The 27281-nt window shown below is 35.1% G+C and overlaps 4 protein-coding genes across 6 annotated transcripts; 2 read left to right on the top strand and 2 right to left on the bottom strand.

The window, feature by feature from the left end:
- Positions 1-6113: 6113 nt before the first annotated feature.
- LOC132605505 (late embryogenesis abundant protein 46-like) lies at positions 6114-7767 on the top strand. The gene is made up of 2 exons (XM_060318638.1): positions 6114-6281; positions 6990-7767. The coding sequence occupies exons 1-2, from the start codon at positions 6195-6197 to the stop codon at positions 7371-7373; spliced, it is 471 nt and encodes a 156-aa protein (XP_060174621.1). The 5' UTR covers positions 6114-6194; the 3' UTR covers positions 7374-7767.
- Positions 7768-8020: 253 nt separating this feature from the next.
- LOC132607513 (zinc finger CCCH domain-containing protein 14-like) lies at positions 8021-12832 on the bottom strand. The gene is made up of 3 exons (XM_060321527.1): positions 12533-12832; positions 10866-10926; positions 8021-9034 (listed from the first exon to the last, which is right to left on the bottom strand). Exons 1-3 carry the CDS (start codon positions 12603-12605, stop codon positions 8245-8247), a joined length of 924 nt encoding a protein of 307 aa, XP_060177510.1. The 5' UTR covers positions 12606-12832; the 3' UTR covers positions 8021-8244.
- A 1912-nt stretch (positions 12833-14744) lies between these two features.
- LOC132607511 (enoyl-[acyl-carrier-protein] reductase [NADH] 1, chloroplastic-like) lies at positions 14745-21403 on the top strand. Of its 2 annotated transcripts, none has more exons than XM_060321523.1 (13): positions 14745-14885; positions 17980-18291; positions 18394-18503; positions 18595-18650; positions 18733-18817; positions 18945-18992; positions 19633-19707; positions 19795-19906; positions 20058-20109; positions 20188-20239; positions 20337-20394; positions 20724-20822; positions 21054-21403. In XM_060321523.1, the coding sequence occupies exons 2-13, from the start codon at positions 18018-18020 to the stop codon at positions 21209-21211; spliced, it is 1179 nt and encodes a 392-aa protein (XP_060177506.1). In that variant the 5' UTR covers positions 14745-14885; positions 17980-18017; the 3' UTR covers positions 21212-21403. The 2 variants fall into 2 exon arrangements, with proteins under 2 accessions (XP_060177506.1, XP_060177505.1); XM_060321522.1 differs by lacking the exon at positions 14745-14885 and adding an exon at positions 16090-16243.
- A 383-nt stretch (positions 21404-21786) lies between these two features.
- Positions 21787-27281, bottom strand: LOC132607512 (non-structural maintenance of chromosomes element 4 homolog A). Of its 2 annotated transcripts, none has more exons than XM_060321524.1 (7): positions 26902-27279; positions 24994-25074; positions 24080-24332; positions 23907-23997; positions 22977-23190; positions 22794-22885; positions 21787-22401 (listed from the first exon to the last, which is right to left on the bottom strand). In XM_060321524.1, the coding sequence occupies exons 1-7, from the start codon at positions 27059-27061 to the stop codon at positions 22144-22146; spliced, it is 1149 nt and encodes a 382-aa protein (XP_060177507.1). In that variant the 5' UTR covers positions 27062-27279; the 3' UTR covers positions 21787-22143. The 2 variants fall into 2 exon arrangements, with proteins under 2 accessions (XP_060177507.1, XP_060177509.1); XM_060321526.1 differs by having other exon boundaries at positions 22229-22401; positions 22981-23190; positions 26902-27281.

Below are 27281 nucleotides of genomic sequence, written 5' to 3'. Positions count from 1 at the left end.
CTAAAATTAAGTGATTTTTTGATTGGATTTTGCTTATTTTAACTCAAAATTTAAAGATAAAAAGTTACTCATTTTAACTATATTATTTTATTGACTTGCTCTACTTGGTCCAACCCCCTAAAATTATATGATCAATATATATAAAGCGTGACTTTTTTATTGTACACTCATCTCTAATTGCGAATGAGCAAGTTATAGGTTTTTTATTGTACACTCATCTCTAATTGCGAATGAGCAAGTTATAGGGCAGCAATTAAAGAAGTCTCTCAATTGCGAATGAGCAAGTAGGGGCATAAAGAGGCAGCGAAATTGATTTCGTTTAGCACAAGATCGCCCACACTCGCGGTGTATACACCTGATCTTGCCTATCGAAATTCTGTTAAGAAATTTTGTCTGAGAACTTATATAGAGAATGATTTTCCACGGCAAAACAGTTCTTTCATACATAGATTCAAAACAAGCAAAACTTACGATGAATAAGTCTGAATGCCATCTCTTTAATGCTAGAAAACTCCCCCCTATTAATTATAGATTTTCTTTCACACAGACATAAACTCTTCCTAAGCCAGTAATGATAATTTAGGGCTATTTTCAAGCTTCCAAGACATTCCAGTATTTTTTGTGCCCTAATATGATATCTCAGTATTTTCAGTAGTTGTTTGGTTAATTTTGGTGATTAGGGCAGATGACGACTCTGATACTAAAAACAAAAAAAACAAAAAAAATCTTTGGCTTTAGCCCAAATGAACCCATGATGACTCTGTAACTTTTTGCAAATAAATGATCAATGGAGACACAGTTTAATCAAAAACAAACAAACAAAAAATTGGTGATTTGGGGTAATAAGAGTGTAAATTTTTCTAATTAATTTGTGAAAAGAATCCCACTATAATCAGGAATCGGAGTCCAATGCAATACAAGTAACCTACCCGGCCCATTTTATATCCTAATTAATTTGTGAAAACCATTTAATTTTGTCCTAATTAATTTGTGAAAAGAATCCCACTATTTAGGACTTGGAGTCCAACAACGAAAGTAACTAAACCCAAGTAGTCCTATAAATTAGGTGAGCCTTTGTTACATCTGTGTTGTGCAGATTCATAAGCAAATCCATCACCATCTGAAGTAAAATTAACAACCATCTCTCTCTTTGAGGTTTGTTTATATCTTCTTGGACTAATTTCCCTTTTTTTGTTTAAATTTGTTCCCCAACATTGGAAAAAACAATTCAAAGTTATAAGAAATCTTTTAATTCGCGTCTAGTTAGAATTTATATTCAAACTATTATAAATAAGGATGCTGCTAGTTATACAAGAATCATAGAGTTTACCAATAAAATATTTTTTTTCACCCACGTACCCATCCATATATACTAGTTGCTTGTTGGGGCTTTACTTTAACCTCTTCAGTATTTATACTCTGCTGCTAATTAAGGTATTAGGTTAATTATGGATAGTATGTGCGCCACACTTCCAGTTGAAATAATTTTTAACATCTTGAGCTTCTTGCCGCTTCGGCCTTTGTGTAGATTCAAATGTATTTGCAAGCTGTGGAATACCCTATTTCTGCACCCATTGTTCTTGTATCTTCATGGCGAACACTCCCCCGTTCAGTTGTTTCCTCGACGATGATGTGGATATCGTTAGTCACTGTCGTAAGATATCGGGCTTTAGACCAATCTGTCAGAGCAGTCACGGCTTGCTATTAAGGAAGAAGGAGTATTCTCAAATTCAGCGTTATTTAATGAAGAATGATGATTATTCTCAAACTCCACTTTATCACATAGAATCCTGCCAATTCGGCCAAGTGCTGCCAATCCCCAATCCACAGAATCCTAGTTTGTGCATGACCCTAGAGTTTGTTCCTCCGTTTAACTCTAACCTCGTTGATGGTTCTGTCAAGTTGGTTTCTGTTCATGATCAAGAAGATGGTAAAAAACTTGGTTACGAACTTCTCACTCTCGAGATTGAGCACCTAAATAATTGTCCTCGCTGGCGAGCCATTCCTTCAAATTCATCAAAATACAGTAATGATGGACGTCGTAGCATTCAACTCTTCTTTAGGATGGGGGTTGCTTATTGCATTTGGTTTGTTCAAACGGAGGAGGAGGATGATGATGATCTCGTCGATGATATAGAAGTTGATGTTCTGGATATGGTTAATGAGACCTACATTGATCACACTACTTTCCCTAAAGCAAATTTTGACTTGTCAAAGTTGAGCATGAGCAGCACTCATCTCTTGGATTGGAACGGACGCTTCTCGTTCTCTCAATTACTAAAAGATGAGTTCCATGTCTTGGTATTACACGATCACACAAAGTTGAAATGGGATTAAAAAAAGCGCATCATCAAGCTGCAATTCTTGAAACAACCCACTATGGATGATCACAAGCAGCTAATAACATTTCACGCTTGCATTGAAAAGTCTTTTTTGCTCTTTCTGTGGCAGGACAACAAGGACAGGGACAAGCTATCCCTCTTGCAAGTATGACATTTGTACGGGGGAGTTGTGAACTGGTGGACCGCAGCATAGCAAAAGCAACTTCAACATGAATGAGGCTGAATTCGTCGCACTTACGGTCGCTAGAGTTCCCTTCTTCAAGGCTCGTAGTTAGGATTTTATAAATGAGGGACTTTTATTTTGAGTTTGAGATCTATGCTTATCATTGTGATAGTGTTATTTACTATCACATAGTAGTATTATTTATGTACTCAACATATTTATGTACTCTTTATCGTTGTGAAGAGAGACTCGACTATTGATTTTATTGATGATCTAGTGGAGTGACTAATCATCCAAACCTTAATCATCCAAACCATACTTAAATTGGCCACTGTCTATAGGTTCAGACTTATGCTGTATCTCTACTTAATCCTTTTGTTTTATGCCTCTTGATTTATCATACTCATCTCTTGTGCTTTCACCAATTTGTGTTGCTCACTGGGCCAATCTTAGCTGATATTTTGAGTTTGTGTTGCTGCCTTGCTGGTATGGAGGATCCATCTTGATTGACACACTAGTTTAGGCATAATGGTAATCTTTTGGTCGTATTTTGCTTAATGCGTCTTTGATCCTTTTAATTTGTGTATCAATTTGCATGTTTAAATTTGTCCAACTCCGATTTTCAACTAAAGGAAAAAAGCGTGTTTCCTTCATGCGGTCTTGATTTCCGGGTTTCTGCTTGTTCATTTCGGATGTAATTCAGAGACATGCTTATATCAATTGCAATTCAACTTATATCAATATAATAAAGAAATGTAGTTGTCTGAAAATAGTGGTCAAAATTTATTTCAATTTATGTGAACTTATTTCTTTTTTAGTCCGTGCCAAAATGAATGACCTCTTTTCTAATTTGAAAACAAATTCACTTTATGAATGATTTACGGCCACACAAATATTCAAGACTTATTTTGAACCACAAATTTCAAAAGTCTTCCCTCTTTCTTAAATATCGTGTCCAGTCAAATGGGTTCACGTAAATTGAAACGGAGAGAGTATAATTTAAATCTTGAAAAATAAATACTACGGATCACACAAAGTTAAACTGACAGAAGTCTTCTTGCATTGTTAAGATGCATTTTGGAGAAAGGGAAAAAGAATAAAAAAAAAAAAAAAAAAAGATAGAGAGAGAGAAGGACAGGAGAACCATTTTTAAAAATAGTGAATTTTTTTATTTCAAATTAAATGACCCTAGCAATCTTCTTGAAATTGTTGAATGTCAGTATTTTATAAGTTAGTAAAGGAGGAAAAATCCCGATTTTAATAAAGAAAAAGAATTTCCATACCTTTTTTTTCCCCTGTTCTGGATCCAAAAAAGTTTACTTTAGACATGTTGCTAAATGGTGAGATTGTCGGCTACACACCTAAATTATGCAGGGGTGTTGTCACTCTCTGAACTTATTTTTTTATATTACAGTCAAACCTCTCTATAATGGCAGCGTTTGTCCGAAAATTTCATGGCTGCTATAGTGATGTGTTGTTATGTATATACACTGACATTTGATGCTTAGACCTCATTTAGCTGTTATAAATAAAAGGAAAAACATCACTAATTGTCTGCCCAACCCAAACTAATTACCTGCCCATGCCCTCTCCCAAACTATTTTCGCTTCTGCCCAACCCAGCCCAAACTAATCACCCGACGTAACCTCCTCGCCCAAACCCCTTCCTCGATGATATCATCGCAGTTTATTTATATATCATGATGGTATCATGGAGGACTAAGAGAAGGACTGAAGCAATCCTCCATGATACCGTCTCATTATATTTATATATCCCAATGGTACCATGGTCCTGAGGAGTGTCTTATTGAAGGACTGAAGCATATCATCACAATATATGTATATAAGACGATGGTATCATAAAGGTTTTTGTTGGAGAAAAGTGCGTCATTTTTAATAAATGAACATGATTATTCATATACCATGATGATATCATGGAGGACTAAGAGAAGGACTGAAGCATCTTCCATGATACCATCTCAGTATATTTGTATATCATAATGTTATCATGGAGGACTAAGAGAAGTGATACCATCTTAGTATATTTATATACTATGTTGGTATCATAATTGGGGGGCATCTCGGGTAAATACTTTTGATTTCTTCTGGGGGTACGAATGTAATGGGGGTATGGGCGGGTAATTATTTTTGTTTGAGGGGGCATGCATGATCTTTCTCCTAAATAAAAATACGCAAACAGTTATTTTTCTGTACTTTTTGTGTTATAAACGAAAATAGTATACTTGTTAATTTTAAAATCTCAATTGATTTTCGTATCTCATTAGTTAAAAATTGAAAAGAGTAATAAATTACTGATAAATTCATAACTAGTTGTACCATACCGATAAAGAATTAAAATATATGGAGCATATGCCTTAAAATTAATTGAGAATTTAACTATTTCAAGTTTGACGTAAGAATTCTGCAATTATAGGTTGTTTCGTAAATTTTAGTCTCCTAGTGATAATATAACGCTTGAATGACGAATAATTTTGTCCAAACTTTCGGCAAAAGAGAATTAAATAGCTTTCCCTTGAAGCCTATATAAGGGCTTAATAGTTGACTCTTCTACTATGTCCATGACATTAATGATGATTACCATAAATATTTTAATATTTCATTTTATACATAATATATTTCTTACAAAATATTACACTCTACCCTCCCCAGACCCCACGTTGTGGGATTCACTGGGTATGTTGTTGTTGTTGTATATTTCTTACAAAATATAATTACACAATATTTGAATATGGCTATTATAGAGAGGTAATTTTACAAAGAGTGTACCGCAATAATGAATGACACTGTTGTTATAGGTAGAATGTTGTTATAGAGAATTAAAATATAACATAAAAAATTGGTTACGGAAAAAATCATGCCGCTATAGTGATGTGTTGTTATATCGAATGGCAATAATAGAGAGGTTTGACAGTATTTACCTTCTTAAACTTATTTCTTTGAATTATTTACGCTCCTTCAGTAATTACCTAGTAAAGAAAATAAGTTAAAATGCAGCATGTGCAAACATGCGCTTATTTTAAACTAAATAAAAGGGTCTATGTCTTTTTTCATTTGATTCTTTCAAACTCAAATGATCGGACCCTCGATTCAGAAAAGAAAAATAAAAAAAGAGATGGAGATCGTAACAACAAAAGAAGGGGACGAAGGGTTTAAGAGAGGCTTAGGATTCGATCGTTTGGGTTTGAAAGAATCAAATGAAAAAAGATAGTAAGAGCTTTTTTCAGTATAGAATAAGTGTGTGTTTGCACATGCTGCGTTTTTACTTATTTTCTTTACTATGTTATTAGTAAAGAGGGTAAATAATATGAAAAATAAGTTTAAGGGGTAACTAATACAAACAAAAAAAAATAGGGGATTATAGTAATCATCTCATAGTTTAGTTGTGTAGTCGTCAATTTTGCCATAATTTAGGAATGTTTTATGCCTTATTACTTTTGCTAATGTTACGACATACTCGAAACCTGTCTAGACAGATGTTCAAAGGAGAATGAAGGGCGATGATGTAAGATGCAGAGTTAAGACACGTGTCTTACAGTTGGCTGTAGGCCAACGTATTTAAACAACCTCTACATAACTTCTTTTACAGAACTCAAACAAAAAAGGAAAAGAACATTTGTAGAAATTTTATAGAATTGCAAGAAGGGAAATAGAAGTAAAAAGAGAGTGAAAATGCAGAACATGAAAGAAAAAGCCTCTAATGTGGCAGCTTCGGCTAAATCTGGCATGGACAAGACCAAAGCTGTTGTTCAAGAAAAGGTTTTTATTTATTGTTATTACAAATAGTGTTTTTCGCGTAAAATGTATTCATAACCTAAAGCAAGCATACTAACGTCATTGAAATATATTTTTTGTAATCAATTGGTATTTGAATTAACAGATCTTTTTCGTTAATCATGTCTTATATTTCTCTAGATCCACAATGATTTGAAGAATGATAAGTTATAAGGGAACTTTTATAAGTATATATATTGGCTTGAGATTACCTTAAATGAAACGATATCATCGGTTAGATTCATATAGCAGACCTAAGTTAAGTTGCTTAGATTTTTGTATATTGTATTAAATTTGTCCAATATTCCTAAAGAGCAATATCTTTAGTAATATCATAAATTCACCGACCTAATTCATATAGCAGACTTAGGTTGCTAAGAATATTGAGGGACAATTGTAGATTTTTGTATATTCTAGTATTAAATTTGTCCATTATTCCTAAAGAGCAGTATCTTTAGTAGTATCATAACGATTAATGAAGTTGGTGTATAAGTTATAAGAGAGATGGATCAAATTTCAAATGAGACAATTTAACAATAGTTAATTTCTTCTTATCTGATAAGTCACCTTGGTGATGGAGTTATTCGGTATCTAAAAGAGAGCACTTATAATTGTCAAAACAGAAAAATGTTGAATATTCTACTTTATACTAAGTAAAACCATGTTTGCCATAACGTTGTTGTATTCAAACAGGTGGAAAGGATGACAGCACATGATCCAACACAGAAAGAGATGGCAACAGAGAAGAAACAAGAAAGGATCTATGAAGCAGAGATGAAGAAACAGGTAACTCAGGACCGCAATGCAGCACTTAACCATGGTTCAGGCACGGGCACGGGTAGGCCACATTATTCGAACACCACCACGGGGTCCACCGGACACTCCACGGGGCTACATCAGATGTCAGCATTGCCGGGACACGGCACTGGTGAGCCAACAGGTCAGGTGACCGAGGGGGTGGTTCAATCTCACCCTATTGGAACAGCCACTGGGACTCAAAGGGCTTCTGCTGCTCATAACACCCATGTAGGTGGTGGGGTTAACCAGGGCTATGGCACTGGTGGTAACTATAGTTAGGTAAGGGTGGAGCCACAATAAAAATTGTGGGTTCGGCAAGAATCAGGAGCTTTGACGCACATCATTTGCAATAAATAAAAAAAGAAGATTTGTAATTCAGAATCCAGAAATATAAAATCTTGAATTCGACTCTATAGTTAGGACTTAGGATATTAGATTGAGCTAGAATTTATTGGCTTTTGATGCCTTTGTTATTATTTTTAAGACACTGCATTTAGGTGCTTCATGTTTGTTTTTTGGGGGATTTAATCTCCCCTGTTCTTCATGTCGTTTCCTTTCTAAAATGTTGATGGTGTACGAAAGAGCTCAGATGAAGAACAATAGTTCTGATTGCTAAATGTTTCAGGAAATGCAATTAGTCTAAGTTAATGAGTTAATCCAATATTCCGCTTAATCCATTTGCTTGATTATTTTCCTTTTTATATTTTAGCTTCTATAAACTTCGAAGATAGGGTCACATGACCAGCATCTCATTGCAGGTGACACTATACGGTGGAAAAAAAATCATGGTTTTTCATGTTGGATACGAAGAACTATTGTCCTTTTTTACCATGTGAAAATGATAGCCAGGACCATCGTAATCACAGACACATCCTTCAGGCAGACCAATCGAAAACCACAAATATTGAAGGGATTAAAAAATAGCATTAAGTGGAAACAGAGCACTAAAATAAGCAACTAGCACAACTCAACAAAGCTAGAACGATTAGTACTGTTAATAAGATGTCCACCAAATCATGCCTAGATAAAATACTCCACTTGTCTCATGAAGTTCCATTTCATAACTAGAGCCCAAAATTGAGATATACAAATGTATCAGCTTTACCAACCACAAGCAAGATAACACGGGAACAAACTGCCTTTCTTAAAATCAAACTCCTGTTTTGCGCAATTCAGCAGCCCCATGGGCAAAGTGGCACCTGTCCCCAAAAGTGCAAGAACCTTTGGCAAAATTCTCACAAAGCTTCGTCTTGAAATTGCTCATAGAAGGAGCAGGGCCACCAGGACCTGCTGGAGCTCTTCCGGGGCCAGCAGGACCTGCCGGAGCTCTTCCGGGGCCACCTACTGGACCAAGGCTGTTGATCAACTCTCTTACCATAGCACTAGCCTGAGAAATTTGTTCGAAGGTACCCTCTAGTTCAATGTTTCTGAGATTTGCATCTGTTTCATGGTCCCGAATGGCCAGCTTGGCTCCAGTCTGTCGACAAATCTGCTTAGAGTTCACACCGCCCTTCCCGATGATCGCTCCAGCAAGAGAAGCATCCACACTGATCTTTGCAGTAGCCGTGGTACCAAAGCTCGCAGCAGGTCCAGAAGCATGAGGCGGCTCCATTCGCCCACCGAAACGACTAGGAGGAATAGGTCCAGGTCCAACGCCCATGGCACGTGGATCCTCCTGTGATGGCGTAATAGGCTTGCCAATTTGCCACTCCCCGTGGGCAAAATTGCATTTGTCTCCAAATTTGCATCCCTCAGCTGTGTTGAATTTGTTGCAAAGTTTGGTTTTCACAGCAGGAGCATGTCCATTGGACATGGGTGGTGCAGCCACATTTCTTGAGCCTGGAGCTGGTCCTAAATTCATCATCTGGGCCACAGCATTATAGCCACCAGGGACGTAATGAAGGAAATGGCAGCTCTCACCGAATGGGCAGCCAGCAGTGCTGTATAGAACAAAACGAACAAGATCAATTCCAAACCAAGCTAAGAACATATATCTCGTCTCAATAAGCAAAGGGGTATAACCCAGGAAGCAGATATTTTCACTTCCCCGTAACAGGACTAGTGCACTAAGGCAAATGAGGAATATTTACCCGGACCATATTCTAAAAACAAGGGAAAGATGTTCATCCCACCCTAACCACAAAAAGTGAGGACTCAAGTTGCACTCAAGTATTTTAACAGCCGTGGATATACACATACAACAGAGCTGCATGAAATGGGGATTGTTGACTCCCTAAGTTCCAATCACCAAAAAGACCCATGAGAACTACTTCCCTTTTACCCACTCCGATCTCCAACAGAAATACACAAAGGAAACTATTCATTTGGTACGACACAAAACAACATTTGAAACAACTGATATTTTTTATGAAGAGCCATTGAAACAAATAAAGGGCAGCCCGGTGCACTAAGCTCCCGCTATGCGCGGGGTCCGGGGAAGGGCCGGACCACAAGGGTCTATTGTACGCAGCCTTACCTTGCATTTCTGCAAGAGGCTTTTTCCACGGCTCGAACCCGTGACCTCCTGGTCACATGGCAGCAACTTTACCAGTTACGCCAAGGCTCCCCTTCAGCCATTGAAACAAATAAGGTTAAAAAAAAAGTCTAAAAGTGAGAAGAAAACTATTAATTCTCCCTGTTACTCATCCAAAGCAAAGGACATGAAAAAAAAAAACTATTAATTCTCCCTGTTACTCATCCAAAGCAAAGGACATGAAAAAAAAAATACTCAAACATTGACCAACACAGAGGACCACTTGAATAAATACAATATGATGTAATCAAAACAGGTGAAATTGACTGAACCTTCGGGTTCTTCGCTTTATTTTGGCCTATTTCATTACATTCTAATAGAGTAATTTTTTAAGACAAGTATGGGTTATCTAAAGTTGAGTTCCTTTGAATCCTACACAAATCCCTAACCAAAATAAAAGAATCCTTATGAACACCAAACCTAATGTACGTGTACCAACAGAGACTGTGCCTCTCGATTACTTGATACGCCATCTTGGATCATTTGCTAGCACTATGTTATTCTTAGCTAAGAATGCATTGATTTAAAGAGTTTATAAGACTTTTGAAACAACTTCATTTCATGTAATTGGAGGGCATCACAAGGACGAAATCTCAGCACTCATTTGGCCCTTCTGAACTGAAGAAAAAGAACATCACCTAAATCTAAGCTCTTGCAAAGAGGAGAAGGCATATACTTGTAATTTGAAGCATCAAATGGCAAAGGGAAGAAACCCACTGGTGTCTTGAGTACCATTTGGCAACTCAAAACTTTTAAGCAGTTCACTAACCGGTACACACAGAAAACTGAGATTCGGCTATAGAGACATTAAATAAATACCTTTTTACTTAGACTATACCACTCTGAAGTTTTACAGTACATCTTAGTAAGGATTGAGTTACATACCTGTTTGAAACATATTATTAAAAGGCTCGAAAAAAGTCATTGCAGTACATAGTAAGCAGAAACTTTGGAGGACTGTTGCAATATTATATGTCATAGAGCTCCCCTCTCATCCAAGTGTATTACAGCTGGTAAATATTTATCTCTGTGGATATCGTTAACTGACAGATGTCTCATCATTAGATTATTAGAGCATTTTTTGAGAATTCATCAGCCTCGAGGGCAGATATACATGTTTTTCAAGCTTCTGACAACAGGAGAAAAGTGAACGTTTCGGATCTTGCACTTGATATCAATTAAAAGTTCCCAATAAATTTAAAGTTCAAGAAGTTACATTAGGTGAGAAAGATTTGAACCTGAAAAACTTCGTGCATGGCTTCGTTTTGCTTCCTATACCACCTGATAAGGAGTCCATTTCTGTTGCACCAAATTAATTAATTTTTCCGAGTTAGAATTTTTGTTAGTTATTAAATTGATGCTGGACAAAAATTCGACAAACATCATATAGTGCCTTATTAACATCGAAACAAACTACATTCAATTATTACTTGGAAATATAGAAGCTAAATATTAGAGGAGAGAGTTCACCATATATTCTCTTAATATATTCCTTCATCATCAAAGTAAATAAAGCTACACCACACTACAAATACGGAGTCTTTATGTTTTATATACCACTTTTCCCTAAAGCTTTGAGCTTTCTATGCATTTTCTTGAGAGAATTTGTTTTTGTTTTTTAACATTTAGAAGCTCATTTCTTCAAGCTACATTTGCTAAACATTAAAGCTCCCCTATTAAATAGTTAGACAGTGTTGTCAAAGGCGCTCGCCTTACGCCTTTTGGCGTGAGGCATGGCAAGGCAAGCCTGCCTCGCCATGGACAGCCAAGGCGTGGCATTTCCTAAAAGGCGAGGCTATGGCGTATGGCCACTAAGGCATCGCCTTTTGATTTTCTTTCAAAAAAAACTGGCTGACTTTTTTAAAACAGAACAGAATAAAGAGACAATATAATGCTAACACTCTTGTGGTTGAAGAATTTGGAGATCTTGAAGAAGAATAGATGTTGCTTCGTATAATTTGGTTAATGCTAACACTCAGGGACCTTATGACTTATTAACTATCTAGTTGGAGACTTTTAGACTTTAGTATCAACTATCAAATATCTACTTTTAGTTTTTCAATTGAAATATTTGCTAGTATTTTGTTGAATATTTGAGTTTTTGGGTATTTATATATGCATATTTAATATTTTAATTTTTTGTGTTAATTCTCGCCTTGCTTCTAAAAGGCGCTCGCCAAGCCACGCCTCGCCATGAGGCGTGAGGCGAGCCCTTGTCGCCACGCCTCGCCATTCGCCATCCTAAACACTTAGACAACAAATGGTCTCTCCTTAAATTTTATTTCCCCCTTTTTTTTATTTATGTGAGCCTCTGTTTATCCTTCTAAACATAAACTGTTTACTTCCTTTTATTACGGAAAGTACTTTCCCCAATTTAGGGTTACAAATGGTCATTCGGCCACAGTTCAAAAGTATTTCAACCAATATGCGCCGTTCATGTTCTACCGTCTCCCGTCATAACAAGAAAAGCACGAAAAGCAAAACATGACAAGTAAAAGTGAACAGAGTAAGTATGAGACATAAGACATTACCAAATCTAAACACAACAAAACAAGGGGAGATATTATTCAAAAATATACAGCCCAACATAAAATATTACCCCAAGTATCCCAATATACAAACATTATAGCTGAAGGAAAGCATTATACATAATGTATAAAAGGTTTTTCATACACAAAAATGGGCTAAACCAGTTAACAAACACAAAATATGGGCCACGTGGCGTAAATATTTTCTCCCAGTAGACATAGAGCGTAATTTTCACATAAAAGGAATGTGAAGATAATTCAAACAGTATTCATCCAAAACATATAAAAACAAGGCTAATGAGAAAATAACAGTACAAAAAAAAAAAAACATAAAATATTAAGAATAAAAGTAGATCTGAAAAATAAAATGTATAAACCTGTCTTTGTTTTCTTGAAACCTCCATTGAAGTTAGGACCAGCTTCATTTCTGCTTCTTTTACGGAAATCCATAGCTAATAAAACTCTCAGATTCGAATGAAAAAAATTACAAGAAAAATAAAACTAACAACTTTAAACCTAAGTAAAGCGGTAATAATAGTATAGTAGTAGTAGTAGAAGGAGTGAATTTAGTAGGCAAAAACCCTAACCCTAGAACTAGGGTTTTTCCGTGAAGTGGGGAGGAAAAAGGAGAGGGGGTGTGAAGATGAGGAAATTATGAATAGTTAGGATGATAAGGGAATATCTTTGATATTTTTGAATTTATTATTATTTGGAAGATGAAAATTGTGACGTGTAAATAATTGGAGGAAGTCACGTGCTATACCAATAGTATGAGTTGGTAAAGTTACGTGCACTTGTGGATCTGTTATTTTTAGGGCTTTAGTTTCTTTCTGGGCCTTTGGAAATTGGGATAATTTCATAGACATCTCACGTTTGATTTCGTAACATTAATCATTCTTTGTGATTTATAATATTATGTTTATCTCCCTTATTTAAATTTTGATGTAACAATTCTTATAATTTATTTATTTTTAATATAAGAAATTGTGAATTGACTAACTTGCCCTTTCTAATTTATTTCTTTATTTAATTCCTGTGGTTTTTTTCATATTCTTTTTTCTAGTTAAAATACAAGTTCAAAAATGAGGCTCCAATTTGTTCTGAAATTTGAAGGCTCGATGAAGCTGACTACACAGAACGTAGATGAATCCTTCTTAAGCAAAATCAGTGACCTACGTTAGCTGGAAATACTCGACCAATTCTCTTATAACGTTCATTCGAAAATTGAGTCATTTTCCCCACTACATTTTTTCTAATCATTCCCAACATAAGTACATAATTCACAGCAAAGTTTTAAATCATTATAAAGTCTATATGTATAATTGGTGAAAATAAAATTGTATCTTCTTCCGTAATTCTTATGCCAATCTAATGACATCTTAAAGAAGTTACTGATATGTGAAAATAGAGAACACATAAAAAGAAGAACTAAATCTACTTATCTCATCTAAGCATGTCGATCTAAGTTTCTAGTAATTATACATGATTGAGAAATATGAAAACGCCAATCTAATTTGGGTAGAAACCAAATGTGGGGTTTGCAGCATCCCTACGCAGCGGTCGGCGAAGCAATCAGAAGTGGTGCAATCTTATTTGACCTTCTTCATGGTTTTCCATCTGTAATTTGTTCTTAATTATTTCGTGTAGTTTATTTCCCATGCTAAGATATTTACAAAATTAAATTAAGCATAAAAAGGGCAAATTAGTCAGTTCACAATATTTTATATAAAAAATAAATAGGTCATAAGAATTGTTAAAAAAAAATAATAATAAGGGATGTAAGTGTAATATTGTAAACTACAAGGGAGGTTAGTGTTACGAAGTCAAATGTGAGGGGAGGTCTCTCAAATTATCCCTTGAAAATTTTATAAGTTAACAAGCTTTTGAAGATGAAGAAGATATACACATGATTTTTTTAAGCAAATATTTTTTTATATCGAAGTGAAAGAAGTAAAGGCTTTTATAAGCATAGTACAATTTTACATAATATGCGCGTTTTTAGACTCAATAATAATGTAATTCAAGAGATAAATTCGTAAAATCTGTTGGGAGCGAAAACTACACATCATGGGTTATCTGAGTCGTATACTATTTCAATACGATGATGGGACAAACCTTAATGAGGATGTTGTGGACATCATTGGGACTAGTATTAGAATATTGGTTACCAAATTTGGAGTAATTTGAAACTTATTTGGATCAATTTTGAAGCAAAAACGTGATGGGGAATATCTACACAACAAATTATGTTGATCATCAGGATTTCAGCCACAAATGATGAGAAGATCCTGCGATTTTTCAGGATTTGGCTATTAAATGTTTAATTTCCTGGATTGTTTGTTCCAGGTTCCGGAGAAAAGGCTATATCTGCACAAGTTCATTTAACGAGTCAAAATTTAAAGATCCTATTTGTGCAAATCACCCTTAGACCATTGCGTTCGGTCCCATATTCAACCTTTACTGACAGGCCATTTAATGGACCTGGGTTATTAAGCTCAAACCATAACAGGGTAAAATTGTCATTTAACAAAATTGCCAAAACTACCACTTGTTCACACTTTCCATTACTGGACTTTCAATGCTCCCCCAACTGCCATAGCTTCGATTTCATCGACATAGCTAATATTAAATATACCTTTATCACTGATATTATTAATTCTTATAGAACTCTAAACCAATTTTATTTTCTCCTTCAAGCATTATTCCTTCTTAGTGTTCATCAATTCGGAGGTAAGTTTTTTTAGTTACATCTGTGATCCTAATGCGGTTTAGATTTCCTACATTGATCAAATGTTATCTCAACTTCGCTATTTTGAGTTTTTTGTCGGAAATTTGATTTGTAGTTTGTATTTTGTGTTTTGATTAAATCTATCAAGTAAATTTAGAATACATTTGAGTCATTCAGTGTATGCATCTGGAATATCATTTAGCATTTTTGGCGCGGTATAATTTAGAGTTTGCTTGGCAAAGTTTACATAACATTTCATAAATTATGCTGGACAAGAAAAAACTTAATCTGGAAAATGGCGCAGTATAAACTTAGATTTGGCTCAATGAAATTTACATTTAGCTTAGGCATATATATCATAACATGCCGAAAAAGGTGAATCCTTTGACACTCAATATAATTTAAAAAAAATAACTACACGACTTATGCCGCTTAAACCTACAGAATTTGTGCCGAGTGACATAAAATTTTAATTTTAGAAAATAAAAATATTATAGAACTTATGCCGAGCAAATCAGGTTTGAATATTTTGAGTAAATGAGCATCATGGGCAAAATTAAAGACCGGCGAGGGATAATCTGCGCAATCATTTTTTTGTGCGAAGTGCCCTTCAAATGCACTGATCTTTAATGCTTGCCCCTTAAGTTACGGATCTTTAATTTTTGCCCTTCGCCTAAAATTTCTAGATTTCGAATTCAAACTCTCACTCAATCAAAAAAATTTATAAAATTTGCGGAGAATTTTGACTTCATTTCCGCCTTAAGGCAGAATTCTGTCCGAAGGTAAAATTTCACCTGAAGGCCAAATTTTGGTTAAAACTCTGCCTTAAGGTAAAATTTGATAAGATATAATTTGCCCACAAAACTTTACCTTAAACTCTGTCCCAACTACAAACTCTATCCCAACGAGAGTTTTGCAGGCAAACTATAGCCGATGAGGCAGAGTTTGCAGGTAATCTCTAGATGGTTAAAAATTAAAGACCACCCCAGACTATGGCCATTACTGCGAATTGCCTGATTTTTTAATATAATCCACCGTAACATGCACAGTAGCTACAAAATGTAATTAGCAAAAATGTAGCTATACCCAATTTAAACCCCTAAATGTTAGTCATTTATGTAAAATTCCCTATTATTAATGGACTGTTAATTAAGCCCAAACCTGAAAAGGCTAAAATTGTCATTTAACAAAACAGCTAAAATAGTCCCACTTGTTCACACTCTCCGTTACTGCACTTTCAAAGCTTCCCAACAGCCATAACTTCGATTTCATCGACACAGCCAATATATATATATATATATATATATATATATATATAACTCTCGATCATTATTCCTTCTTCGTGTTCATCGATTCTCAGGTAAGTTATTTTCAGAAACATTTATGATCCAAAATGTGATTTATATTTTTTTTCCTCATCATTTCGCTATTTTGAGGTTCTTTTTCGTCATTTCAATATTGTATTTGATTGAATCTATCAAGTAAAATTACAATGCATTTGAATGTATACATCTGTGATGTGCACTACTTGAGCTATGCTATGTTTTTTTTTTTTTTTTATTTTAAGTTGTTCTGTTATGTATGTCTGTTAAATATACTTTAATCACTAATATATTAATACTTACACAACTTTAAATCAATTTATTTATTTTGTTCCTTCAAAAATTGTTAATTCTTCGTGTTCGTTAATTCTGAGGTGAGTTTTTTCAGGTGATCCAAATGCAGTTTAGATTTCATTAAATTGATCAAATATTATCTCTTCATTTCGCTTTTTTTTTTTTTTTTTTTTTTTGTTTTGGCATTTCAATATCGTATTTGATTGAATATATTAACTAAAGTTAGAATGCATTTGAGTTGTATGTATCTGTAATATTACTACTTGAGCTATGCTTTTTTTTTTTTAATAATTTTAATTAGGTTGTGTTTGGTATGTATGACGGAGAATATTCATGAACAAGACATTTTTACGGAAGAATGAAAGAAAATTACTCATGATTCCTTTTATTTATGCGTGGAATTAATTTTCTTTACAAATGTTTCAACTTTTAATTTTATATTGCCTACTCCAACGACACTCAAGACGTTGTTATCAATTTTTAGTACTAAAAATTTAATCAAAACGCTATCCGATTTAATAGAATATTTTTTTTTTTTTATAACCGTAATGTCCGAGTCAGCAGATTGATAAATACTACTCCCTCCGTCACAAAAAGATTGTCAAAGTTACTATTTGGAAAGTTAAAAGATACTCCCCCGTCCCATAATAAGTGTCACCTTAGCCAAAAACACGCATATTAAGAAACCAATAATGTAATGTGAAGTTTACCAAATTACCCCTATATAATAAAAATAAATTACTTTTAGCTTTTGATTAGAGCATGCACAAGAAGTAAACCTTTTGACATTGGGAATCCAACAATACCAAGTGACTATGTGGCTTTTTCCAATCGTCATTTAGATGTTACTCTATTGTTTAAGGGTAGAAATGAAAAAAACTAGTCAATCTATGTCTTCGTTTCCTAAAGTGACACTTATTATGGGACAAAATTTTTTGGCTAAGGTGACACTTATTATGGGACGGATCCACGGAGGGAGTATTTTCTTTGACCATAATTTTTTCAAATATTTTGAATTGTTAACTATTGACTTAGAAGTAATTTTTATGTAGTTTCTAAATATGTAATTTCTATTTCAAATAATCCGGAATCCGGAACATGACAATATTTTGGCACGGAGGGAGTATCTTTTAAAATATTTTCACTCACCAAGGAAATACTGGATTTTTTTTTGGAGGAAATGGAAAATATTTTCTGCCAAGCACACATTTTTAAGCTTCTTATTTTTGAGCTGGATGGAGGTTGTTCATGCTAATGTTTTTCATCTCCAGGGATATACGTTGAATTTAAACTTGTACATGAATCAATATCTAAGAAGTGTGCAAAGCGACAACTAGAAAATCTAAGCTTGACATGTACTTACTTACACATTTGGATTTGAGTGATTTAATTTCTCATGTTGTTGAGATCATTTATGTCATTTATATATTTTGTTGGTTCAAAGATATTTAGTTGCACTGACCATCTATGATTCTTTCAGATTCTCCTTTGTTATTGTGGTCAACCGACTTGCTGCAAATGGCTGCAAATGCAACTCCTGGCTTCCAAATTCGAGCAACCAAACAATGCATTTCCGCATCTCACGATATTTCAAAATTGAGCAATACAAGTTTCAGTTTTGGAAGTAAAAGAAAATCATTTATTGATTTTAGAGGTTCATCTTTTATCTCGCTCACAAAGCCAATCCATAGCTTCAAATTGGCTCCTAGAAAATTTGAAAGGATGGTTACAAAAGCAATGTCTGGAGCAAACGAACAGGTGCCTGTTCCTGGGTTGCCTATTGATTTGAGAGGTTGTTCTGAAGTGTCTTTAAATTCTCCTTTAACTTGAGGTTTTGTGCAGAAGTTTAGAGTTCATACTTGCAATATGTGATTGTTATTTCTTATTACTGCAGGTAAGAGGGCATTTATTGCTGGCATAGCAGATGATAATGGGTATGGATGGGCAATAGCAAAGTCTCTTGCAGCTGCAGGGGCTGAAATTCTTGTTGGGACATGGGTGCCTGTATGTATATCTTTGACTTGTTTATAAAGTTACTATTATTAGTTAATAGCGTGGCAAAGTGGTAGTCTTTTCTAATAATTTCATATTTTAGGCATTGAACATTTTCGAAACCAGTCTGCGGCGTGGGAAATTTGACGAATCGCGAGTGTAAGAATCGAGATGTTCTATATCTCCATTTATTCTTTTTTCCCAGTCTTTTTCAGATGGATAATGTACTTTGATGTTTTAGGTTGCCCGATGGTTCGTTGATGGAAATTGCAAAAGTCTACCCACTGGATGCAGTTTTTGACACTCCAGAAGATGTTCCTGAGGATGTAAGATAAACTATTCTCAGTATCCTTCTCAAGTAGTTATAGATAAACTATTCTCAGTATCCTTCTCAAGTAGTTATAGAGCAACTGTACAAGTTCAATCATTCTTGGTGAAATTTGTATGATGCAGGTGAAAACAAACAAACGTTATGCCGGATCCTCAAAGTGGACTGTCAAGGTATTATGCTTTACCTACTTCTTGTTGTTTCTGATATTTTTCAGCTGGATATGCCTGCGTGCAATCATATGTAATTGTTAGTGCTCATGTTAAATGAAACTTGGTTCATGCATGTTAAGGAGCATTCAAACATATATCGGATATTTCTGGTTGTCTCAGACTCTCAGCATTCTCCACCATGTCTTTGCATATTGGTTATAATTGACATTCATATATTGTTAGTCGTGGTGCTACAGAAAATATAACATAGTACCAAGACACTAGAAGTTTTACGTCAAATCTTCTTGAACCTTGGCTCCCTAGAATTATTGGGCCAAGTAGATATGATTAGGAAAGACTTCATTAGATATGCATATTGCATAATTGCTGGTGAGTGCTGGTATTTTTGTGGTTATCAGTAAAGACTTAACTATATGCTATAGGCATCATAGATGCTGAAACTTGTGTTTGGTTATCATTTACTTGAAGTACCATATTCTGCTACTCTGGCATGTAACATCTCCAGTATTTTCTCCATTTTTGTGGTTGAACTATATATGTTGCGCATAAAGTAGTTAAGCAGTAATGTATGTTAGGGAATGCATTATGTCAACAGAGCTGATAAACTTGGTAAATAACCTTGCAATTTCTAATATTATAGGAAGTTGCTGAATCTGTAAAACAAGATTTTGGCACTATTGACATCCTCGTACATTCACTTGCAAATGGTCCAGAGGTAAACTTCTCCTTCTTCCTTTCATTGTTTACTGTAATGCCGTTTACAATCATCACGAGGCCAATAACTTTTAAGTATTTATTTTAGGTTAGCAAACCTCTATCAGAGACATCAAGAAAAGGATACCTTGCAGCTATATCTGCCTCCAGTTACTCCTTTATATCTCTACTAAGGCATTTTCTTCCCATAATAAATCCAGGTAAACTCTTGTTAGCCTTCTATTGTTTTCTGTTATTTTAGTAAAACAAAATTAGTGCATCACGTGCTCTTCCATCAGGCAACAACTTTTCTGAAACTGTTTTGAAAAACAATAAAAAACTGAAACTTTCAACTATGTCCTAACCTTGCAGGCGGTGCCACCATCTCTCTAACGTACATTGCTTCTGAAAGGATTATCCCTGGGTATGACTGTCCTTAATTATGTAGGTTGAAGTTTCTTAATTTCTCTATGTAGGATAAATATTCTTCTTGAATTTACAGATATGGAGGCGGTATGAGTTCGGCAAAAGCTGCTTTGGAGAGTGACACAAAAGTAAGTTTGTTGCTAATTTTATTTTTGATAATCCATATCTCATTTCCTTTAGCTTCAACATGAGCATCGCTTAAGAGTAATTTATGCTTTGGTGAAGGTCCTGGCGTTTGAAGCTGGAAGAAAGCACAAAGTCAGAGTCAACACGATATCTGCAGGTATGCATCACAACCCTCAGTTTTTACATAACTTGCTGGTCTTTGAACTCTGGAATTTTGCTGCACAAACCAATTCAAAGACAAGCTGCATATTCAAAGCTTGTAGTTTATTATCATTTCAGGGGGAACATGTTATCCATATTTATGTCTTCAGTTCCATTACAAACTAAAACTATATAAAAATATATTTGTTGGAGAACTACTTCAATCATTTATTGCTTGTTCGACTCACATAAAACATTCCAACTTTGTGGCTTCCTTCTAACGTGCTCGGTTATCCTAAATCTTAAATTCCATTGCCAAAAGCTAAATAAGTAATTGCTTTCCAGGTCCACTGGGAAGTCGTGCAGCAAAAGCTATTGGCTTTATTGACATGATGATAAATTACTCATTGGAGAATGCTCCTTTGCAAAAGGAGTTATATGCTGGTAAGTCAGATGCTTGATATTTATTTTCCATTAAGAATGCTCAAAACAACCACAATGCAACTAGCGCTGTCAAGTGGTTTCTCTTCATCTCTGTCAAATGAATTGTCTTTCAAAGTCATCGCGGCGTATGGTTGGGAGGATTGGAACAGAATGTAAATATAGCCTCTCATCTTACTTTGTATTTTTGTTTCTATTGCTTCCAAGTATCTAACCTGAAAATGGATCTAACAGAGGAGGTTGGCAATGCTGCTGCTTTTCTGGCATCTCCTTTGGCTTCAGCAATCACTGGTGCCACTGTGTATGTCGACAATGGTCTGAATGCGATGGGAGTTGGAGTTGACAGCCCAGCTTTTTCGGGTCTTGATATCCCAAAAGATAATAAGAGCTAGTGTTGGAGACAATACTAACAATACTAGTATGCCTTATGGTGATTTTAGGGAATTTTCTTATTTGCTAAGCGTAAACAGAAGTCAGCTTTTGTATCTGTCATAGATTCCTGATATATGTCATTTCAATTCGGTGAGTGGTAGCAATTGCTGGTGACACTTTATCTTTTACCAAAGGGAACTTCATTTGTATGAGGTCAATGTCAGCATTAGCTTTGGTCCTCGTTATCTAGTCTTTTGCTAGCGTTTTAAAGAAAAAAAAAAAACTTCTTTTATGGATTTGATGAGTTTAAACCTTTCTCACTCTCCGCATCCAAAACACCTGCTGGGGTTAAGTTTTTTAACACACGCAAAGCCTCCAATTTGCCACAAGCATCGCCATAATGCACTCAATCGCCTATTCGTAACAATACATTCAAGATCATTTTGTGAGTAGTCAATTCTGTCAGCTATTGAATTTTCGCATCTCATCACTGTTGTGTACGCCTTTTGGTAACATTGTTCAACATCTGCACAAACCATCGTCATCCAGACGTACCATAAAAACATATAGCAGAGCCAAAGTTCAAACGGAGTCATTTGGAAGCAAACACTAAATTATTACTACCAGTGTCACCATTACTACAAAGAGAAAACATTTTACAGTAAGCATAAAGCTCACTTCTGGGGTTTCCCAACATTCGAATTCCCTAGTCCCCTTCCCCACTATGTTACAAGAAAGCAAAAAAAAAAAAAAATATCCCCAGTATGTTACAAGAAAGGAAAAAAATTCATAGGAAAACAATGTCCGTCTGGTACCTCTACATCTACTAACCAAAGAGATATTGGCCAAAAGGGGGAGGGAAAAGAAAATCTGATGGCAGTAAACAATTTCCTAAATAGTTAACAAATAACTGTGGAATACCCTGCATCATCTCAAAGTGGACAAGCTGCAGCTAGTCCTGTGTGAGCTTTCGCTTTCCTTTCCTAATGGCCGCAGCTCTTGCAGAATTGTCAGTTTCTGGGGAGTCTTCAACTACAGTCTGCTCTTGCAAAACCAGACCACGATTCCTAGATAACTTCCTTATAGGTGTTGTTGAGACAGCTTGTTCATTATCTACATCGTTTGATGCTGGTTGAGAATTGGCTGGTATATCCGCTTCATTTCTGTGTGGCATTAATTCATCACTAACATCAACAGAAGCCAACATAAGCTGCATATGAAAGGGGGAAAATTAAATCATTATCGGATTTAAAACAATGTAAAAGATTCACGAATGAGGGGCAAAATGGCAGAAAACCAGCTTAGTACACAAGACAGCTGCTAAGAGAAAACAGCTAACTTGTTATGCATCACAGATGAAAATGAGTGGGATGGCAAAACTGATCAAACACCTATTATGCAAAATCTATAAATTTGACAGTTGATATCATCAACAAACTCCAAATCCCCGGCCATTAGGTTTGTGTGAGAAACATAGTTTTAGTAGAAGATAGAAAGTCATTTTGGTGTGCTAATAGGTCAATATAAACAGAAACAAAATATAAACCACACCAAACATCCACAGTCCTGTAAAATTTTAGAGAGAGAGATGGTTTGAAATACCTTCCAATCCTGGAAGTCAAATCTAAAGACAAAGTGGTTATAAGAAACCTGCCCAGAAAGGACTGCATTAGATGCAGGAGCATTCCTTGGTGCTGCATAAACATTAGTTACTCAAGTCATGAAACAAGAAGAGGCAAAAGAAGAAATTGAAAATCAAAACAATTGTGGATGTAAGAAACTTACAAACCCTATGACAGCGTTTGTCATCAACAGTTATGTCAGCCCGACCATCTTTAATTAGAAATGATAGGGCAAACAAATTTTCAACTGTTTGTGCAAAAGATCTTCTGTTCAAGATTAAGTTTTCAAGCTTGACACACTTATGCCTCCTTAGAATTTGGAACATTGTAGCCATATTCTTGTCAGTCTCTGTCTTGTCTTCAACAGTTTCATCTAGCTGAAAATATACCAAGATATCTTAGGATACAATGTGTATCACTGAAGTAAGAAAAGTTAGCTTGTGATTTATGCGGTTCAGAGAAACTAAAGATGAAAAATGACTGCAGTCAGCATGTAAAACAGAATGAGGAAACACGACCGCAAACAGAGAAATATTTTAGCTATGGAGAACTACAAGATAATATTCAAGTGAAATGCTTAAACTACTTTAGTGATAGACCAAATTCTCCTAGAGATTTTAGCTTTTAGATAGTAAATATAAGAGTAAATTACTTTAAATGTCTTAGCTCAAAATATATTCCAGCTTCTGTTAACAGAAGCCAGCTTTTGTATCTGTCATAGATTCCGGATATAGGTCATTTCACTTCGGTGAGTGGATAGCAATTGCTGGTGACATTTTATGTTTTTCCAAAGGGAACTTCATTTGTATGAGGGCAATGTCAGCATTAGCTGTGGTCCTCATTATTTAGTCTTTTGCTAGCGTTTTGGAAAAAAAAAGAATCTTCTTTTATGGATTTGATGAGTTTAAACCTTCTCACTCTCCGCATCCAAAACACTAGCTTTTAGATAGTAAACATAAGAGTAAATTACTTTAAATGTCTTAGCTCAAAATATATTCCAGCTTCTGGTAAGGGGGGGAGGGGTAATTTCATTGTCCAAGTTCTCCACAAAATAAGCAAGGATGTGTAGAGGCTTGTAAATCGGAATTTATACCTCCTCAGGGCGTTCACTTTCTGTTGGTATCACACGCTTTTTACGAACCACAGGATTGCGTTGCTTGATTTCAGTGTTCATAGGTCCAATCCTGTGAAAAATATAGATTAACATCTGTTTCAATACACAAAGAAGTAGCTAACAAGAAAGAAGATGGATGATTTAACAATTACATAGTGCAGCATCCAGGAGCAACCCTGAAAACATGAGAGACTGCACAACCAACATCTTTCCAGTGTATAGAGCTTCCATCCTCTTCTGTCCTGTTACTAGATCCACCTTCTTGGCCAAAGTCCCTAAGTAAGCAACTAACAAAATCTGAAGGGGTCACTCCTCCATTACTATGTGCTTTTACAGTCGTCACCAACGTGTTTGTGATGTCCAGCAAGGCCTCAGCATCAGCAACCTGTTCCCTAGGTTTTTGTACTGTATATAAAAGAAATAAACTTCTAAACTGAATCCTGAATATTCAAACATGATAGTACTAATGAATCATCAGGGTTGTGAACCCAGAAAAGCTTAAAGAATAAGTTTTTGTTTCATTTCTCAAAAAATAAATAAAAGCTGAAGAGGAAACAACCAAATGTACATTTCTCAGACTCCAAGTTTGGAAGAAATTATCAGACATTCCATCAGCTTTCCGAAGAAAAGAGACATATTTCCGCTTACACTTAGCTTTGTTTATTTTATTTTTGTTTGCGTAAAGTTTAAACTCAGCATATAGAATAAGATTTGAGAAAGAGGTTAATCCAGCGAATCAATCATACTTATGCCAGCAAATAACGAAAGGCAATCGATCCAATTACTAAAGAAAGAACCTATTTTCAAATGCATTAATTCTTTGGCCAAATAACCATGAGAATTAGCAACTGCACACTGCAAAATTTTTATCTTCTGCAGTAGTACTTCAAAAAAATACTGCCAAACAAAAACAAGTTCTAAAAAACGAGAGTGTAACTTAATTATAGATGGAGAGAGAATTCAGTGCACAAATAGCACAGGCATAGATAAGCTGCATTTAGAAGAAAAATTATTACATATAGTATCAAATATCAGTGCACCAGAAAAATAAAACTCGAGCCAATACCTTGCTGATGTAGCCTTTCAACTTCCTCAATTATTGATTTAAATCTATCTGAATCAGCTGTTGATATATTATCCCTCTCATCTGCAACAAACACACAAATATTAACGCCTAATCATGCAAAAATGACATCAGCACCCAAGGCATTTCATGGAATTAACTTATTAATATGAAATAGTCACCACTAAATCAAATTTGGAGTGTTTTAGCTCCGATGGGAAACTAGTTTTATAACTCCTCAAAAAAGAATAAAAATTGGCTGCAAACAAGTGACATCAGTCTAATAGAGGCAAAACACAAAGCAGATGAAAAGGAAGTTTTCTCTACGAATAACATGAATTGTGTGAGAAACAAACTACTAAATTTGTTCACAAATTCTTTGGAACTATTATTATTCGAAGAGACACAGTATTTTTCTTTGATTACATTTGTTCAAATGAATAATAACTATTCCAAACTATAAATAATTGTGAGTTCTAGTATTGTTAGTAGTTTCTACCTAAACTTATCTCATAAGAAAAGAAATCCATCTCTGAATTCAAATTAGATGAGTTGACTGCTTACTTCGAACCAAACTATTCTTTTTACGCTTAATACATCGACAGTCCCTTAATCTTGTCACTAAATTTCATTTACTCGAACTATTGCTTATTCCAATTGAGCACCTGAACACATGATAAAGTGTTCCTATTAGACACTTTCAATTTAAATTATGAAAAAAAATTACGTGTGTTCTCAAGCGTCTATTACGTAATTAGGTTAACCACATAAAATGGTCATCTCATTTTGTTATCCACATCAACTTGAATTGGGAAAGGCCTGAGGTTTCAAAGCTTATTGAGGCTAATGCCTATCATTAAAGGAGGTGTCATATTTTAAGTGGTCAACTTATTTACGTAACGGAGTTTAGAACACTCGCAAAAGTTTTTCATAAATTTGAACTGAAAGAATATAATAGGAACAATTTATCATGTGTTCAGGTTCTCAACTGAAGCAAAACTGTAATTCTAGGGCATAAATGAAATTTATCAGCAAGTTTAAAAGGAGGTCATATTTTAAGTGGTTAAATTATTTACGTAATGGACACTTGAGAACACTCACAAAAGTTTTTCAAAAATTTGAATCGAAAGTATCTAATAGAAACACCCTCCTCACATGTTCAGGTTCTAAATTGGAACAAAACCGTAATTCTAGTGTCTAAATGAAATTTACCAGAGAATACTCGCAAAAGTTTTTCTAAAATTTGAATCGGAAGTATCTAATAGGAACACTTTATCATGTGTTCAGGTTCTCAACTGAAACAATCAGTAATTCGAGTGTCTAAATAAAATTTACCACGAAGCTAAAGGAGCTGTCAGTGTATCAAGCCTTCGTTTTACAAAGACAGAGTATTACATTACACATAAAAGGTTCTAAACTTAAACAAACCGTAATTCGAGCGTCTAAATGAAATTCACTAGCAAGTTTAAGCGGTTGTCAGTGTATTAAGCCATCTTTTTACACGGACAGAGTATTACATTACACATAAAAGGTTCTAAACTCAAACAAACAGTAATTCGAGTGTCTAAATGAAATTTACCGCCACGTTTAAGGAGTTGTCAGTGTATTAAGCCTTCTTTTTACACAATCGGTGTATTACATTACGTATATTGTATCAGCTGAAATCGCACGAAAGACTGTATGAGCACATAAGTTACGCGTGTGCATTGTGTATTTGCTACAAAACACAAAATGTAGCTACGTTTTCGTAATTATTTTAAACTATAGCTATGTATCATAAAAACGGTCTAAATATTTGCCACGTCTCGTAATTTTTCCTTCTTTTTACACAGACGGAGTACCACACTACACATAATAATCAAAACAAATTCTAAATTCTAGCACAAAAAGGAGCGAATCTAATGAATTTACCAGAAATCCGAGACTTAAAATTGAGATAATGAGAGCGAAGAACTCTTCGCCCTACGATAGTTTCTTCATCCACTGAACCGTTGTTGTTGCTACTGCTAGCGCCATTAATCCTTGTTGTGGTTCCATTATTCACTGCTTCGCGTTTTGCAATTCTAACCATAGCTTATTCTCGAAGCTTCTTAATTAGGGTGAAATTGATGATAGAAGATTCTAGAATATGCCGAAGAAATTGAGAAGAAGAGTTGTTGAAATTGAAATTCAGTGAAGAAAAATGGTTAAATTTGAAACCCTATTGAATGAACTTTCAAAAAGAGTTGAAAACTCCATTGAGGCGCGCTGTGAATTATTCCCCCTTTCCCCGGTCTATAAGTTTTGGGCTC

The sequence above is a fragment of the Lycium barbarum genome, chromosome 8, assembly GCF_019175385.1.
Source record: "Lycium barbarum isolate Lr01 chromosome 8, ASM1917538v2, whole genome shotgun sequence".
Classification (NCBI taxonomy): Eukaryota; Viridiplantae; Streptophyta; class Magnoliopsida; order Solanales; family Solanaceae; genus Lycium; species Lycium barbarum.
The sequence above is the reverse complement of the archived record's forward strand: the minus strand, read 5'-3'. Positions and strand labels throughout refer to the sequence as shown.